Here is a 19,225-nt window from a genome sequence, read left to right on the forward strand (position 1 = left end):
CAGCCTGATGAGGAGCAGTGGTACAGAGTGAAAATGATGAACTACCTTTGTAATGTTTAATTTGGAGCACTGCTTTTTCTATGATTGAGATTTAATTCATGGAGGAACAAAAGGTGCTACGGCAGCTGAGGTTATACAGTACTTCCCAAACACTATTGTTCCATGAGGAAGCAAAAACTTTCCTGTGAATTTTCTGGTTTATTTTTTGGGTTTTTCTTGGCACTAGGTTGATTTTATCAGTGAGGTTAGGGTTGTTTTCTTTCTCTAAGAGAGAGAGAGACTATTTTATGCTTGGACATGTCTGGAACTGGCCCTAGTATTTGTTATTCGTATTCTTATTTTATCGTTTACTTTTGTTACAGTGTTACAGCCTTTGCTTCCTATAGCACCCACTTGACCACACCACCAATTTTCACACCAAAAGGTGGGTAATTGCAAATGTTCGAGGGAGGAATATCACCGAAAGTGGGAAAAAGATTGGCTAACCTGGCCAGGGAATGTAATAAACAGGACTGTCAGAATAGTCGGCGTTAAAGTCACCTTTGACGGTCCAGACTAGGATGGCGTTGGACATGCTCAGTGGAAAAAGGGTTGGTGCGACCAAGGTGTGGTTCGACATTTGAAAATGATACAGCTCCGGATGGGCCAGGTATCAGGGCATGGGAGGATGACAGACAATATTAAATGAGGAGAAGGAATTTTCTGGGATTGAAGATTCTCTGGGTGAGTGGTTGACTAAAGCAAAAGCTATCATTTTGTTATTGATTGGTAACTGATTGATAATTGGCCACATTCACAGCTGTATTAACTCGTTGTGGATGCAGTCTATTTCATGTTTAAGGACTCTAATTAACAGATTGAAAACAGTGACACTAAAGGAAGAAGATGCAGTGCCACACTATCAGATGCCAGTGATGGTTGGGCTCAGTGATGAATCAGGTGACCTGGATTCATGGCTGAATCAAGACATAAATCCACCTGCTGTGGTCAGTGAGGGAAAGACAGTGGGGAAAGACGGCGTTTCAAATGTGAATTTCATGTTAACACACAGGTTTTGTTTCTAGGCAGTTCTGCGGATGCCGGCTCGGAGCGGAGCCAGGAGTTCAACAGATTTAACATGATAATTAAACTGATTTCATTCCCTAACACAGGGTGGCAGAGCTGGAGCAAAGCAACTCAAGAGGAGAATTTCTGATGTTTTCTGAGAAATGATGTCACTAATCTTTTCTTTTAATTTCTAGCTCCGCTGAATTGACACATGGGGGTGTGTCAAAAGCGGGGAATTTGAGTTTTAACATGAAACAATGGTTTCTATGATGATTTTCATGACTTTGTGTGTTTAATAATTTAGGTATGGTAAAACTTATAATGACCCAGAAGTTCCCAGACTTTTTCTAGAGAACCAGTTAAAACGTGTGAAAGGGGGGAAAATGTTAGGATTGAGAATGTTTTATAATTATTCTCATACACACACTGCAAATGTGCTCATGAGAGTTGGCACTCAGTCTTTTGAAGGTCAAAAGCTTTGTTTGGCGTGACTGTCCGGACTGATATATTGTAGGAAATGACTTAGAGTGCAGAGGGGTAAATGCAAACATGCTTACACTCATAGATAATAATTAGACTAATTCTCCTGAACATGATATTCTAAACCATTTTTGAATCACTAGAAGAAAAATCGCTAACAACATTAGATTATCAAGGCTAGTCAGAGAGGTGTTTGGCTTTTCTGGTTCTTACACAGAGAGTAGCAGACACCTCGAGAGGATCCCAGAACCACAGCAATAACCACGAAGGGGTTGGCGAAAATCCAGAAGCACCAGACCAAGGAGGTCCGAAAAGCTCTGACCAAAACAGGGGGACACAGCTGTGACCCCAGAACACATAGATCTTTGACATAGGGGCAGAATAAATCCCCTCATCTATGCAACAACAGAAGAGGAGCAGAACATCACCCAACTGGAAGACACTGGTAGCTGCAGAAATAAAATAAAGGTCAAAAGCTCCTCGGACAGAGGTTCTAGTCCGAGTACGTTAGCACCATGATGAGGGTGGGGGGAAACTGAAGCACCAAAAATAAAGCTGGGGGAGAACTGGAGAGTGGTGGGAGTGTTATCTGTAACTACTGTTGTTGTTGTAGCCATTATCTTTTCTTGCATTTGAATTGCCCAAACACAGCAATTATACTTCTAATCAAAGAATTGTTGAATCATGTGGATGTGAAAGAGTGTGGATGTTTAGGTTTTATGACTTTGGAGGGGGCTGAAGCTATAAGAATGTGAGAAACAGTCAGACACTTCGACATCTGGCGGACACCCTCCTGTCCACATCTCCCGTCTGGACATTTATGCTCCAGTGTTGTATGGAATAATGAGATTGTTGATTGAGCATTTATACACCGAGTGTTGTTCTTCCTTCAGCCCAAAGAACAAAGAATTAGGATATTTAACAATATTCAAGTTATCTCTGATCATGAGCAGTCAAAATTTTTCCACCAGCGCATTTCTTCCTCAGAGATGATCCCAGCACCACACAAAACACAACCACTATCTTTAATCCATCGGATGATGAAAATGTGTCATATTTTTCATAAAAATTGACTTATTTCATTAAAAATTCTTAAGAGCTGATCTTCATCTCTCCTCCATGATTAGAATCCACAATTGTGACACCATATAAATAACGGAAGGGATAATGAGTGGTAAGTATTTTAGTGGGGGCTTTATATGAAGCAACGTCAACATAGCTAAGTCTGCAGCTTTCTTTGTTAATCCAGTCTTTCTTCACTCACACATTTAACTTTTCTTTATAGTCTTTTGCATGCATTTGTGGTCTGACACTGTACCACAGTTGGTTTGTGGCCAGATCAAAGTAAAGTGAATTACACTGATCAAATATTTGTCAAGATAAACAGCTTAGAAATAAACTGATTGTTGTTAGTGTTTCCATTTGGTGGTTAAAAACATATTTATAGGTTTTCTGTGCCACTAACTGAATACTTTATCACTTCTACTGCATACTTTTGTAACTTCCCAGTAGGTCATCATTTGTTGGCAATAGTGAGATATGTCTTAACAGGTTTCAGCGGAGACTCTGTAGCATTCATAGTGCATTAAAAGACTCATTGAAAGGACTTTAAACCATCTCCGGTCCATTATGTGTTCAGTATGAGTTACCATGGTGATCTAGAGAGGTTGAAAGAAAGACATCTTTGTGGCACTGCAATGTGGGATATAATGGTGCAGTTTATTTATTTGTTCTATTAAATACAAGGGTTTTTTTTATATTAATATGATAATGAGACAGGGGCATGCAGGTCATTTATGTTTATTCTATAAAATTAAAGCAAGTCAAAAAACATGGATTCTTATAAAAACACTTGTAAGAACAAAACAGCAGTTTGAGACATTCTGACTTTCAGTTTCTAGTAACGACGAGAATAGATAAAGAGCTACTTTTAAATGATTAAGACACAGTTTCACATGTATAATGTTGGTATATTCAGAAGAATTTATGAAATCGAACGTGAGGTTTTCTTTTCTTTTCTCCTGTGTCGTAGACAGTATTGAAACATGTCAGGTAACCCACTGCAGTTCAAGTTTCTAGAAGACTTTTGTTTGCACCGGAGCTTTCCCTGGAACAATGCTACGTTACTCCCCCATCGCACGCAGCACTTCTGAGATATTTTATTTGATAACACAATCAGTTGATCACTGTAGTCATTTTTCTGGTCAAACATTTTGTGAGTAAACCAAAGCTACAAAGAAGCTGTGTAGACTTGTGAAATGAATATAGTCAAAACACTGCTCAGGCGAATTAGGAGCAGCTGGAGACTTGATAGTAAAGAATTAAACAAGATTACCCAAAAATTATAATCTGAGGTTTCCATCCATATGACGTGTTAGAAAGCTTTGATCGGTGTATCTCATTTATCCACGAGATCCTGTATTGTATTATCATGGATGACAGGTGTGATATATACACTAAAAATATGTGTACTGAGTAGGGATGGGTACCGGTGTCCGGTGCCATGATGGCACCGGTTCTGACATAAACGGTAGTAACCAGACTGAAAAGCAGCGCACATTTCAGTGCTTTATTTTTTTTCCTGAGCTGTGATACACTTTAGATTCTAGCCAATCATTTTATGTTTCCGAGGATAGTAGGCGGGTCCAGGTTCTTTTAGAGCAGAGCTACAGATTAAAAATGCCCAAGGCGAAGCGGTCAAAAGTCTGGCTGTACAGCAAAATATGCAAACTCAGCAGCCTGCAACAAGTGCTTTAAGCTGATACTGTGATACTGTCAAAGGAGGTAACACCTCAAATCCGATGAAACACCTGGCGACGCATAGCGTTTTTTTTTTTTTTAAAAGCCCAGAAATGCGCCGTATTTGATAGCTTTCTGCGGGACCTCACACCGTGCACATCTACTGCAGGTGTGGTGCCTGTTATCGGATCCGGAGTTAGCAACATCCCCCAAAAACTCGAAGAGCAGAGTCCTGGCCCCTAGCCCTGCCAGTGTAGCAGAAATGATGACCGATGATGGCAGCAGCAGCAGCAGCAGCCGTTCTTCTCTGTGTGAGTAGCTTAATGTTGTTCGTGTGTAATTTACGCTGAGTAGGCTAACCACGTTATGAAATTAATGCATGTAAGGTGAACTAGCAAACATCATCATAGCTACATGCGGCTGTCTTCTTGTTTGATGGCAGATACTCCCTTCACCCTGGCCAAAAAGGCTAAAATGACCAAAGAAAAAGTTGAAAACAGCTAAACATGAGAGGTTTTTGGACAAAGTTTGTGTTTTTTCCATTGTTTAAGCACTGCTTCCAGCCAAGAGTGATACCATAAATCCCCTATAGCTGCAGAAAAGGCTAACATTGTTATCTTTTTAATAAAAAAAAAAACAGCTGAACACGAGAGGTTTTTGGACCAATTTTGTGTTCTCCATTCTTTAAGCACCGGTTTGAGCACCGGCACCATTTCAAAAGTACTGGTTTGGCACCGGTATCGGATAAAACCTAAACGATACCCATCCCTAGTACTGAGGAACTGAGGAAGTCCTTATAATATTTATGCGATTACAATTAAAAAAATTTTTATAAGGAGTAAAAACATCAACAATGTAACACTTCATAAAGATAATTACAAAACAAACAAAAAATGCAGTGTTGAAATTTCAGGAAAGAAACAAAATGTAAATGTAAACAGTAACTTAAAGCTGGTTAATTTAAAACAAAGCAAACAGCACACTTAAATGATTTAAGGCTTTAAAAAAAAGTTGCCACAAACAAACACCCACCCCCCTCCACTGAAAACAAAACAAGAAACAACAACAACAGTCAGTCCAAACTATATGACACAGAGGAGAAGCTTTGCTGGTTGCTGCATTTTAAAACCAAGCAGTCATTAACAACCAAAACTTTGCAAGATGGAATTCAGTTGAATAAACTGAAAAATATCCATCTGTCCACATCCATTTCTGGTCATTCATTTCACTTTTTATTTACTTTACTCTTACTCTCTCATCCATCCTGACTGATTTGTCTGTAGTTTTGCTAATATCCATGACTGGTAGCATGAGATGGTACCTGACGTTAGGGCTGCTCGATTATGGCAAAAATGATAATCACGATTATTTTCACTGAAATTGAGATCTCGATTATTTGACAATATTTATTTAACCCTTTAAGACCTACCATAGAACCAAGTCCGCCAGAGCTTATATTATATTTTTACATGCTGTAGTGCCATTTTTGGGAGCATTTCAAGTTGCTATACATCAATACAACTGTTATAGCCCATATTTTAATAATATGCATGCATTAAGTCCATAGTAACTACATTAATTGCAAAAAAAAGTGCAATAAACTACAAAAAAATTGAAAATCGTTTTTGTTTTTTTATACATATATTTCTACTTGGAGAAATTTAAGAGTTTTATCCCTCAAAACTTTAAGTACAAAAAAGTTGCAAAAAATAGTTTACAACAACAGGAAATTTATTTTGAGTGTCTTCATAGTTTTATTTTGGAGATACAGCAATTTTTATATACTGCAGGAAAAACGAAAACAATCCTATGATGCAAATTTGCAAAGAAAACAGCAGGTGCATCAAAATAAAATATTTCCAGCAGTACAATTCGAGTTCTAAGCATCTCAGAAACTATTCAGAAAAGTCAAACATGACTTATAAAAACACCAGTATAGGCTTTTAAGGCCTACAAGTAAAAAAACTACATTTTCCACAAAAATGGCGGACAGGCGATAGTTCGCGCTGACGTCTGTTTCAATGTGGTAAGTGTTACAAACAGCTGATCGGATCGGCAAAGCATGTTTCTGGAATATTATGTTTTTGTTCCTGTAAGCGCTTTTTATGCAATTTTTGCAAAGCTATATGTGGAAGGAAACCGTGACCTAGGACAAGTGGATGGCATGAGATGTAAGTACAACTCCTCTGGTTTCATATGCAAAAATACACTGTTCTGGTTTTGCAGGGATTTAAAAATAGTTACACAAACTGGAGCGTGCTGCTCTGACCGGCTTTAAAGGGTTAACAATAACAATGTATTGAATAATGACTTTAAAAAATAATATAAAATAGTGTGCAAATACTAATAACAGTGCAAATGTTTGCAATATAAGAAATAAATGAAAAATGTAAGCATCTATGTTTAGTGAACTTTGCAGTGTTGCATTCATTAATGGAGAAATGTCAATGGGGGAGGAATGTAAATGATACCAAGTACTTTAACCTGGTCCTTATCTGTTTATTCCTCAGTCTGCAATGACACGTTGGTGGAGCCCTCAGTACAGGTGCTGTATTATCCATTTCTGCTTTCCACAGCTGTCAGCTGAGATCCCCGAGAGAGACAATTCAGATCCTTTGTATAAAGCGGCATTTTAGTTATGACTGAATATGCAAGATTTTACAAGGACTATTTAAACTTTACTCCTAGAATATTCAAAACACAATAATAATAATTTTACTGCTAAGGGGCTCAGATATTTTAAGAAGAAAATTTAATAAAATTAATTGTACATAATTAAACTCTATCTCCAGTGATACCTTAAATTATGCACACATATATTTAGGGTGATGTTTAAAATTGAGGGAAACAAAAAAGACTTTTACCTTTTCCTGGAGTATTTCTCTTTGGCTATTAGTCCCATTTTTAGAATCTTTTGAAACTAGATGATACCGCCTGTGAAAAAATACAAAAGACATAGCGTTCGCATTTTACAGTTAGGTTAGGAACTTTTAGGAGCAATAACAACTTTGTCTCTGTATCCCACCACATCTTAGTTTTTAATTCTCTTTTCCTCCTTTTGTGATTCTTTTCTGTTTTCAGATATTTTGTCACGGCTGCCGGGCCGTGTAGTGTTGGAGGAAAAGGACCCAAAATGCAGGCAATGACTGATGATATGAGTGAGAGTTTATTTACAAGTGGCAGAGTGACAAAAGCAGGAAGTAAGAAGAGAGAAGCTACTGAACAAACTGGGAAAACTAAATAGCAAACCTGAGATCATACGAGACAGGGTGAGGGGCAGAGAGAAGCAGACTAAAGAAAAGAACACCATGAAGTACCCACAATATATATACACACACACACACACACACACACACACACACACACACACACACACACACACACACACACACACAAGGAGACCAGGTAATGACAAACAGGTGGGAAGCACAGCTGATCCTAATACACAAGATTACCAGAGGATACAAGCTGAACACAGTGACACCAGACACAGACCTTCAAAATAAAACAGGACAATCACAAACACAAACAGAGCACAAGGGGAGGACACAGGATATATGAGGACACAGCTGGTATATGACCCAGCACTATGACATATTTATTGTTGAGCTTTATGCATTTATTTTGTCCTCACTGTGAGGCACTGACTGAATTTGCTGTATTCAGGTGAATATACAACAAGTTTACAAGTATTGTCAAGTCCTTCAATTTCTCTCCCCAATCAGTCACGGCAGACGACCGCCCCACTCTGAGCTTAGTTATGCTGGAGGTTTCTTCCTGTATGGAAACTCCCACTGGGTTTAAATCTGGGACTCTCCACCATTTGACTCTTAGAACTGAAGAAGCTTCTCGGATGAGAAATGAAACGTCTTCAATCAACTTAAAGAAGTCCAGACGCTTTTCTTTCCAAGCTCCTTAGACTCCATTCTGTTTATCTTGCCCTGAGACTGATACATACATGTTGGAAGTTCACAGAAAAAGCTTCCAGGGTGCAAATGTAACACTTGGAATCCTCTCCAGACTTTTTACCTGTTTAATTTATAGTGCAGCCCACAATCTTCTGCAACAGTTTTAGAGGGAAATGCTGAATTATATTTGAGATCTTCAAAATATAATAAGACAACTGAGAATTGTATATAAAGGAACAAATATTACTGTCCAACCTCAGAGTCTGCACTGCAACGACACTAGTTTTTGTTGTTTTTTTTATGTACAAATGTGTGGACCTATTTGTACATCGTGCGACTATGGTTTCACATGAGAAGTACTCGATATTGTGCTATATATGAAGTATCTGTGGAGTCATTGTTCTACATACTTTTTAAAATATTCAGATTTAGAAAAGCCCCATACTGCAGCTCCAATGACATTGAGGGAAACCAAAAGGCCAAATAAAGTCCAAGCAGTAGAGCGAGTTCCTGCAGGGACACAAAAAGGAAGAATATAATGAGTTCCCAGTTTCCTGGAATTCAGTTTTATATTTTCACATTTAGATGGCCCAGATGGTATTCAAACACCATGCAACACCTCCACTGAACACATTAATAACTTGTACTGACAAGATTTGTTACGCAAAAGTAAATCAAAGAAACACGAAACAAACTTGATATGGTGGTCTACGCTTCAGTGGTGACTTGAATGATATTTCTTTTGAATGCAGGTTGTAGTTTAGGCTAAATTAGATGTTTACAAAGGCATTCTAACATGTTTTTTGGGCATGGCTGGAAAATCATTGAAGCTCCATAAGGAGAGGTTTTACTCAAATTTTAGATGTTCAAGTATGCATTTATATAAACTTGTGGAGGGGTAGCACCAGGAAACAGAATAAAATCAAAATGGCAAAACATCAGTTCAAATCCAAAAGTCAGAAACAAATCCAGAAAGATTTGAACAAACTGCATAGCTAAATTCAAGCTGACCTCACCTGATGCCACATGCACATAGAGCTGACTGTGTTTACTTCCATGTGGATTAGATGCTTTACATCGATAGAGGCCGTTTAGACCAGAGGTCAGACTCAGCAGTTGTAGCTTCGCACCCTCTACTTTGACAGCAGACTCCAGCAAAGGCTGGCCAGATCTGGAAAAACATGAACAAACTTTAATGTGAGATGTACAGAGAGGGCAGAAAACTGTGAGTTGTGTCAAAACTCACGTTAATTTCAATTATTAGCCATTTGTCTTTCATTGCTCACCCCAAGATACTGTATTGTTTCATTTTATGAATGCAAAAGTAAAGCTAACCTTACATGTTACATCATTTCTTTCTTGGGCAGAAAATTTTAGTTTTAGTAATGTTTTGTACTGTGTACCATCTTGTTCACCATTTTAGAAGTTAAAAGAATCAAATTTAAAGCAATTTTTCCCTTTTGAATTAGTTTTTATTGCCTTATGTAGTGCATTGATTGGACGATTCGATAGGTCACATCTAAACAAAAGCAGGTTTGGATATCAGAAAATAAAACTTCTGTTTCTCCACAGGGTCCACATAGCGCTCAATAACTCCAACAGAAAGAACTAGTCTTAATCCCTTAGTGTAGCTTTAGAGCAATAAACATAAAGCAAGACTAACACAAACATGGCATTCACCAGGAATTCCTCACACCTAATGGATAATCAGCAGTAAACTATAGACAGAGAGCCCAAGAAAGACTACTGAGTGACACCAGTGCAGTATAATGGACTATCAACTTTCAATATGAACTGTGCACACATCCTGTAAATGAGAACAAACAGGCAAGTCTGTACTTGTATCTACCTGAAAAGATGATTGCTTAATGCGTGCCAACTCTTTTTAAACCTGTAAAACAGTCCAATAAATCATTTGCTTTCTGAATGTGTTATAATAATAATAATAATGGATTGCATTTATATAGCGCTTTTCGAGAACCTCAAAGCGCTGTACAATTCCACTATTCATTCACTCTCACATTCACACACTGGTGGAGGCAGCTACAGTTGTAGCCACAGCTGCCCTGGGGCAGACTGACAGAAGCGAGGCTGCCATATCGCGCCATCGGCCCCTCTGACCAACACCAGTAGGCAAGTAGGGTAAAGTGTCTTGCCCAAGGACACAACGACCAGGACAGAGAGCCCAGGGATCGAACCGGCGACCTTCCGGTTACAGATGCGATTCCCAACCCCCTGAGCCACGGTCGCCCCCGTTATCCATATTATTGGCCAACACAAGGCCTAATGGCTCTGATTTGAGAATTGGTTTCTTTCTGCTGAGCTGAATCAGCCTACATACCTCCCCAGAGCTCCTGGACAGCCAAAACAACAGAGCTGCAATACTTCCAGATGCTTTCAAACAAGTTTGAACTGGCCTTTCTGTTACACATAATTTTCTTATACTGAAATGGATCTACTTGTGTATTTATTGGCAATATTTAGTTTTCAAGTGCAATTCTGCCACAAAGTTTTGTATCTTGCTTTTGATGGACGGTTTTTGTAGTTATCTTAGAGGGAAAAAATGGGATTCAGCTGCTCTGACAAGTTAATGATATCAACCAAAAATGTTGTCCCTCAAAACAAACAAGCAGACAGGAGTATTTCTTTCTGCAGGAAGTAGGTTGCAGAGTAGTTTTAATTTGGTATAATTTATATAATAATTATAATGCCCTGTAGTATTGGAGATAGCCACCCTTGGGAGGACTGCATTAATAAGCGTTATCAGACCAGATGTTACACGCCATATAAAGCATACAACGCTTTGACTGTGAATATGGTTTCTGCAGAATAAGACAGCATAGCAGTGGCTTAACTTTTGTTAAGTTGCATACCACAGATTGATAAAGAGTTGATAAAGAGTTCCTACACTCAGGTTGATCATTGACCATTTTTAAACAATACCGGTAACTAAAACCAGCATGATGCAGAGGTACAAAGGTTACAAAGATAAACAAACTCCCACATACTGCCCTGCTCACGTTTGGTATGTGTATAAAATGACAATAGTTAAGTCGATCCAACCTTAATGGGCATGTATATGGGCAATATCTCTGCATTCCCGCACACACATAAAAGGAATGCATCAACATGAAAGCATTAAGTAGTATCACCAATGTTATATGAATCTAAAATTAAATCTTCAGATCTCAAATTCACAGACGTCAGCAACACATCAAATCATTATCAATCACGTTCCATTTATATTAAACCCAGAACAGAAACACCAAGTCTTTATGTAATAAAATATCAGGTTGTTGTGAAGAAATAAACAAGAGCCTCAAAACCAAACTGATTGTTTGAGAGTTACTGAATAAAACCATTGCAAAAGAATCAATATAACAGCCTTCATCCCAGCACGGATACAGAAAAGAGAGATGAAAATACTTTCTACTCGTGTGTGGTCAAGCAATGAGAAAATAGTGTATGCAGTTGTAGTGTCATGGTTCGCCAGTCCTCGCTACTCGACCTATCATATCTGGGGTTTTTTTAAGTTTTGTTGTCTGTTCCTGATCCCTCATATTCTTCTGTATGTGTATGCCGGTGTTCATGCCTTCGTGCAACACCTGGCCTGGAAAGTTTTCCCTCCCTGAAGCCAGCCATATCTGCCAGGTGATCACACTCACCGAGATTAGTCCTAATTCGAAATAATTGAGCTATATTGAGCTAAAACGTTAAAGTCAAACATTATGTTAACAAGTTTATTTTGTGCATGTGGATCAATGCAATAAGACTTGGCAATTTCAGCAAAATAAATACTTTATAAAGGAAGATATCCTTTTATGGCAAATTTGAACTACAACATATCCTAATACCACGGAGAACATTGGCCTTCCCCTCCTAAGTGCTCACCACCCATGGAGGCACCATAGATATTGGGTGGAGTCTGTATTGGGCGGTGGCTGAGGATGCTGTCTTTGGATGCCGTTGGGCACTTAGTTGAATCACCTTTTCAATGGTGGGTGGAGGTTCAGGGCGGTGATCCTGTGAATGGTAATCCAGGAATTCAATATTTATGGTCTATCATTATGCTCCTATTGTTATTTGGTCCTTGTACAACTGTAGTAAGAGCTGGTCCATTTTACTAGTACTAAGTCAAATCCATTCCGAGTGAGTGTTGGACTTGGCCAAGACTGCTTACTTCACACTCTGCTTACGAGCTGAGTATGTGTTCCAAAGTAAGGCTGTCTATGTGCTCTAGTCTAGGCCAGCTGTCCACAACTCCCGGGTCACGGACTAGTACCGGTCCATCAGTCGTTTAGTACCAGGCCGCAAGAGTTGAGGCTTGGATGTAAAATTTACGGTTTTGAGGGTTTTTAGCAGTTTTTGTTATTTTATTTTTATCATTTTTATCATTAACTCTGTTTCCCTGAGTCTTTTCCCGTGACTTCTGAAAAATCTTCTTTTTTTGGTACCGGTACTGGTTTTATTTTGTTGTATTTATCCGCGACACCTGAAAAGCCAGTCCATGAAAATAATGTCAGACATATACTGGTCCGTGGCACGAAAAAGGGTGGGGACCGCTGGCCTAGGCCAGTGTTTCCCAACAGTACCTTGAGAAATGATCAGGTGTGCTGTGGAAGATTATCTGGTGCCAACTAATTAGTACTCTAAGCCAGACCTTCCCAAAGTGTGGGGCCCACCCCCTAGCGGGGGCGCAGAGCCATTGCAGGAGGGGCGAGGTATGAAAAGGAAAAAAAGAAAACAAAAAAACAACGCTTGGACACTGCTAGCATGGGGCGCCTACAGAAAAGCAAAGCAGGAGATGAATCATCGCTGAATATGTTTCCAAACCAACTTCATTCTAAGCCAAAGACTAGAAAATATGGTGAAGCATATCTTCCCTTTAGTTTCACCTGCACAAGTGCCGAGGTAGGTCTCCCCTGCAGATTTGGTTTTCCCTTCGTCGGGAGCACCGCTGGGCTCTCCAAATCACGGACAAACAACATCCCACATTCTTGATTTTTAGTTCACAAACACTTTTAATGACTAACTACTCTTGACATTTTGGAGATGTTAGCTCTTTATACAGTAAAGTTACAGCGGGATACAAATAACATCAGGCCGTTTCTGCCACGATTTGTTCCCCCTGTCTAAATCGCGGACAAACAGTATCCCACAGCTGTTTATGTTTTTAAACCCATTTTGCACAGAGAGGCATTTTTTTTTAAAAATGCATTGATAGCAATGTTGAATATTATTACACAGGAAAAAAACAACTACATGTAAAATAATTATACCATGACGCCTCTGCCTTTCTAAAAAGAGGGACAGTAACTGCGTGCTTATATGTAAGCGTGTAAAACCTGAAGACGAAACAGCTGTGTTTTCAAAAATACCCGTGTAGGTGCAGACGTAGCGTAAAAGAGTTAGTAGTTTATTTTCTTACTACCTGCAGATTACTTGTATTTGCTTAATTGTTTACTAAATGTTTGAGGTGTGAAATAAACCGCAATTGAGCAAAATATGGGTGTGTGTGGTTGGAGGATGTGTAAGTGCGTGCGTGTGTGTGCGCGCGCGCACGGGGTGGGGGGGGACAACATTTTCTGTAAAACAAAGGCGGGCCCAGCGAAAAAAAGTTTGGGAACCACTGCTCTAAGCGATCGGCGTGAGTAACGGACAGAACAATTACATTTTATTCCACTAGAGGGCAGTACAACTACTTCATCCAATTAAATGGATATGCAACTGCCAGTTAAACAGAAGAAGACAAAGACGAAATTATATAATTGTCATACTGTGAGACATGCAGCGCATAATAGCAACAGATAAATATTTGAAAAGGAAAAAGTCAAAAGGTCAGTCTCACCTTGGTCCCCAGATGAAGGCCCTAACATGAGTAGTGGGCAAAAGAAAGCAAAAAAGGTATACTGGGAACAAAATGAACGACTTCAACTATACCTGGTGCGCAGAGAAAAATTATCTGAACGCTTTTTGTGACATTTTGTTTGGTGGTGTGCTGTGATTTTTCTAACGTGAAAAATGTTCCGTGGCTCCAAATGGTTGGGAAACATTGGCCTATGCTGGATGCAGGGTGCAGTTTGCACTTTACCACTGCACTCTGCTACTTTAGTGCAATAAAACAAATAAATATCCATGTCTTCACTCTTCAAACGTTGTAGACTGCTCCAGCATTTTCCTCCACCCTGCATACCAATTAAAACCAGCTGATTGTACCAAAGTGCTCATGAAGTAAAGGTTGATGTTTGTTTTTCCCTTTCTATCCACCATCATTCAGTTAACTCAAGAACCTTTGTGGCATAATTGTAATGCAAGTAACAACATATTAGTAACTAATTATATTACTGAATTTAGTATAGTGCTAATGGTATATTACTGTATAACTGATAATGTAATGTCATTACAGTAAAGCCTTACTTTGGAACATGTTTCACTGAATACTGCTACATGATGTAATATAGCCTTAAATACAATAACTCTCTCACAGGGTTTATTTTTTGTGTCAAAGAACATAAATCAAACTCTGAGGGTGCAGTTTAAATTATTTTTGAACCACATCTTGAACGCAGTATAATTAAGATCAACTAAAAAAAAAAAACCCAGAGTACTGGAATGTTTTGGTTAAACCATTCTGCAAATTAGTTACCTGCTCCAGTTATATTTGGCTTTTGGGTTGGCTTCTGCCACGCACTCAAATGTGTCCTCTGAAATCAGGCTGATGTTCACTTCTGTGGGAGAGACTGCAAAAAAAGAAAACAAGAACAGATTTAATCCTGAAATAAAGAAATAACATTTCACACGTGTTTAAATCCTATAATGTTACATAAAGTACATTTTGGTGAACTTTTGTTTACTTTCAATTTCATTCAGAGAAACATTTTTTTCTTGTTGCACTCTGACACGACACCGCTACTGATTTACACTACTTTGTGGATGCAAACAAAGTGGGCTGTGGATATGTGCATGTGTCATGCTCTTAGTTGTTGATAAGATTTATATCAATCAAAGCACTGACAAAAAGCATGCATACCGCTGTGCTGTTTCACAGGATTCTAAAAAAATATCAAGAATAGCCTCTGTTTTAAAAGTTGAAACCATGCAGTCCTACATTCCAAGTGGTCACTAGCTTGCCAACAGTCACTTTCAACTATGCATGCCAAGTTTTGCCTTTTAAGGGAATTTTCAGACACATAACACCACAAATGTACCAGATCACTAAGCAAAGCTACTGAATGAGCTTTCTCTTTCAAAATAGCCTCAGCTAGTTTTGTCTTATGGTTTGACCCAACAAATCTCTTTCTCATTATCAAATTATCCTTGTGAGAGCAATTTGTTTTCATTTATATTTTGTCTGAAATGTCTATTTCTGCTTGACATTTTGACAATTGACCCTTTACTCAAAGGAAAGTCATGAGATCAAAGATGATGTGGCAAGTAAAAAAATCCTGAAGAAGAAGAACAACTTTAAATATTTTATGTTTACTGTTGCAGAAAGTATGTAAGTGAGGGTTACTGTCTAACAAAAAATGATTTAGAGTCATAAATATCTATATTACGAGCACTGAATGATCAGACTTTGCTTTTCTTTTGTTTTTAAAGTATTTTATCATTAAATATGTGCATGGCTAAATAACAATGAGTAACCAGTATAGAGAAATTATCCAAGATGTTTTTGCAGACTTTCTACAGTTTAGTAATTAAACAGCTGAGTGTAATACTGGGTGGTGTGTCTGCGACGTGCCTTTTTAAAATAGAACAACATGACATTCAGGTAATAATCCTGACTTTTCTTGTCTCATACACGACAGTTTTAAACAAAAATCTGATCAAATTATTACAATTTTTTAAATCAACAGTGACACAAAAGAAGACAAATAATAAAGTACATGAGCAGCTGATACTCACAGGAGACTTGTATGTTGAAGGGCAGACTTATTTCTTTAGTCAGGAAGTCACCGCTGATGACACACTGGACCTGTTGACCATTAATCTCTCTCGTAGGAACGCCAAACAATGAGCTGACTGTGGTAGTCATACCGTTGTCATACTGGATGGAGTTTGTTGTCGTCCTCACTTTGTCTCCCAAAGCACCAGTGAGCCACCTCACCTCTGCAGGAGGCTTCGATCCAGCAGCCGTGCAGGTAGCAAATAAAACCTCTTCTGTGCCCAAAGTCAGAAGATTCTCCTTGACGCTTGTGAAAGGAGGCACTAGGAGAGTTACAGCACACAATTACTTAACATGCGAGCAACATGGTGAAAGTAACGGTTTCAAACACAAGCGCAAAGAGAATTATTCTAAATAAAAGTTGTTTTTTTCTTCCATACCAATCACTTTTAGAGGTATTTCAATCTTCTGATTTCCACTGGGAAACAGGGTGAAGATGCACGTGTAGCTGCCTTCATCCTTCAGGGCAACATTGGATAACTGGAGAGTTGCATTTTTGTCATTAAAATTCCCGATATATTTAAATCGATCATCACGTCCATTGACAAACCGTGTTTCTTGACTTGGTCCAACAGTGATAAAATTGTCATTACTGGGTTTTTCTCTGGTCCTCCTCTGCCAGGTAATCTGTGTCAAGTCTTCCGTGGAGTCAGTGAGTCTGAGTTTGCAAGGTAAGATAGCTGTATCGCCTTGAACGACTGTCACGCTTCCATCAATCACCTGCAGAGCTGTAAAGTAAATGAAGAAGTATTAATGATGGGAACTGAAAAAGTTGAAATAGAGTGCCCAATAAGGTTTACAGGATTAAACTCTAAAGTATAAATTAACTTGTATCTGTCCTTCTGCTTAGTTTTTGTTTGTTTTTTATGCAAGGCGCAACACATTATGTGTTGCAAGAACACTTGATGGTATTTATGACAAACTGGACTCAACCTCACACTGTATGGAGAGACAATCAAAAATCATGTAGTGGAAAAAAAAATTGGTCAGCTGTATTATATTTTATGCTCCAGCGTTAAGGAAACCGGTGCATACCTGAGCGCCTAGCCCGGACACTGTTGAGCTAGTTAATAGGTATGCCCTCATTGTCATCTGTTGTGAGTTTCTTTTGAAAGGATGCTTCCTGTTATGCTGCAGAGTGCACGCGAGAGTTCAATAAACAAAGTCACCTTTTGGTGTAAAATGTTCCGGTGAAAGCCGATGCCCCACGTGTGATTATTCCTCCATCTAGATAATAAGTATCTTCAATATTCATACAGATTCTGCTGGAAGACCCGTCTCTGCTAACAGACACCAAGAGCCACCAACGCACCGATGTTTGAGGGCGTCAGCCACTGGCAGGGAGAGTGGTGAGGGGAGACAGGCCTCCATAGCTTGGAGGGCCTGAGATGTGAGAGGTGGCATCTAATACCCAACCTGACAAATAGACACAGACAAACAGGCACACACAGATACAAACATCCATTCCCATCGCCATGCACACATACTCAGCACTCACCCAACGTCGAGATGGACATAAATAGACACTGTACACACAATCACACTCCTCAAACATACTCTAAACCCCAGGTCCAGGTACCCTTTCCCCTAGAGGGGGAAACTGCACCTAGACCAAGGAGGTGTTAACTTTTCCCTGGAGTGGAGACAAGGAGATCGCCCCCGAGTCCCGATCCCTCATATGTAGTGTTGATGCGTGTGTGTTCTAAGGTGCACACGTCTGTTCTTTTTACGTTACGTAAATCTGAATACACGCGCACAGCTCTGTTTCGCACACGCCGACTGAGATTGACACATGAATCTGTTTCTACAAATACCCCATCTTTCTTAGCGTTTGCCCTTTGATCCATGACTGTAGTTATATGAGCTGTGTTGTAGTGCAAGCATGCATGAATAAAGACAAAATCTTTCTACATGTAACTTTGTATCTGTAACTTTGTAATTTTAACGTGTTGTCGCCTCTTGGCCAGGACTCCCTTGAAAAAGAGGTTTTTAATCTCAATGGGATTTTTTTCCTGGTTAAATAAAGGTTAAATAAAAAAAAATAAAAAAAAACATACCGTCAGCACCGCTGCTCAGCAGGAGCACAGCCTGCAGCACCAGGCAAGGTGTTAAAAAGAAACAACACATTTCAATTTTTCCTGAAATAACTGCGCCCGAAAACACAAACAAGTCCACCCATTTGCTCTTCTTTTTCCTGCGAGCAGCTACCCATGCAGTACAGGGTTGAGTTCAGTTAACAAGTTAGAAACACGTTTCTAAAGTGACGACGTTTCAAATCCGTTGAATACTGTGAGGGCGTGTGAGAAAAAACAACCTCCTTTCACCAACTCCGTAGGTGGAGTCAGCAACATGATCCTTTGCCCTGTATTTCGTTTGGATCACAGAATTAAGAAATTTGCTTTCAAATGTTTGTTTTTTTTTGCATCCCAGAAGTTTTTCCTTGATGATCATTCCTCTTTGATTGTACAGTACGGTACAGTTTTGTTAAACACAAGTTTTATGATGCCTGTTAGTGGCATCAACATAAATATTCAATTAAGAGTCAGCGAGGAAGATAAAGCTGGTGACGAACAAAAAACAGGCTATGTCTGTTACAAAATGCTCATACACACCACTAAGTATGTCTTAAATTAACATTGTTAACAAGTGTTTAATTTAAACAAGAATACAAGAAACATAAACTGATTGTTCTTCTTCTTTTCGATTACACCTGTCCAGATGAAAAGTGTTTAAGTTCACTTGAAAAAGCCACGAGAAGCATCCAAATACATTTTTAGAAAGCGCCTCACTTTCAGAGTCTTAAAGTAACTGAGCAATTTTAAAAATTGTGTTTAATATTTGGGTGAAAATAATTTTCAGTCAGTTACTGGCTAAAATTTAGAATCACTTCTAGACTCAAGTCAGAAATCACCAAACACTGTAGGCTATATCAATAATTTCAACCCGTTACACACTTGGGTGGTGTGTCATACTTTTCATTGTCATTGTGGATGTTATCTAAGTTTCGACTTATTTAAAACTGTTAGTCATTTGAACTTTGGCCCGCTCCTCCACCTCCACCCTCCACGTTGCTTTAACAGTATCCCTTTGTTTGGGATCCCTGAAC

General features: G+C 39.0%; 1 protein-coding gene across 2 annotated transcripts; it reads right to left on the bottom strand.

Moving 5' to 3' along the window:
* Positions 1–6,641: 6,641 nt before the first annotated feature.
* LOC102198481 (poliovirus receptor-like) lies at positions 6,642–18,404 on the bottom strand. Of its 2 annotated transcripts, none has more exons than XM_005723625.2 (8): positions 18,177–18,404; positions 16,500–16,847; positions 16,080–16,382; positions 14,821–14,914; positions 9,191–9,345; positions 8,585–8,684; positions 7,131–7,200; positions 6,642–6,849 (listed from the first exon to the last, which is right to left on the bottom strand). In XM_005723625.2, the coding sequence occupies exons 1-8, from the start codon at positions 18,244–18,246 to the stop codon at positions 6,820–6,822; spliced, it is 1,170 nt and encodes a 389-aa protein (XP_005723682.1). In that variant the 5' UTR covers positions 18,247–18,404; the 3' UTR covers positions 6,642–6,819. The 2 variants fall into 2 exon arrangements, with proteins under 2 accessions (XP_005723682.1, XP_013763774.1); XM_013908320.1 differs by having other exon boundaries at positions 6,642–6,879.
* Between the last annotated feature and the right edge of the window lie 821 nt (positions 18,405–19,225).

Source organism: Pundamilia nyererei, unplaced genomic scaffold, assembly GCF_000239375.1.
Source record: "Pundamilia nyererei isolate P.nyererei 1_Seehausen unplaced genomic scaffold, PunNye1.0 scaffold00009, whole genome shotgun sequence".
Lineage (NCBI taxonomy): Eukaryota > Metazoa > Chordata > Actinopteri > Cichliformes > Cichlidae > Pundamilia > Pundamilia nyererei.

Bases quoted from the DNA above. Each gene is read 5' to 3' on its own strand.
- LOC102198481 (XM_013908320.1), bottom strand. From the start codon at position 18,246: ATGTGTTGTTTCTTTTTAACACCTTGCCTGGTGCTGCAGGCTGTGCTC. The intron at 16,383-16,499 runs GTATGGAAGAAA...TAACTCTCCTAG, and splicing joins AATACCTCTAAAAGTGATTG to TGCCTCCTTTCACAAGCGTC. The intron at 6,880-7,130 runs GTAAAAGTCTTT...CTTTATACAAAG, and splicing joins GAGAAATACTCCAGGAAAAG to GATCTGAATTGTCTCTCTCG.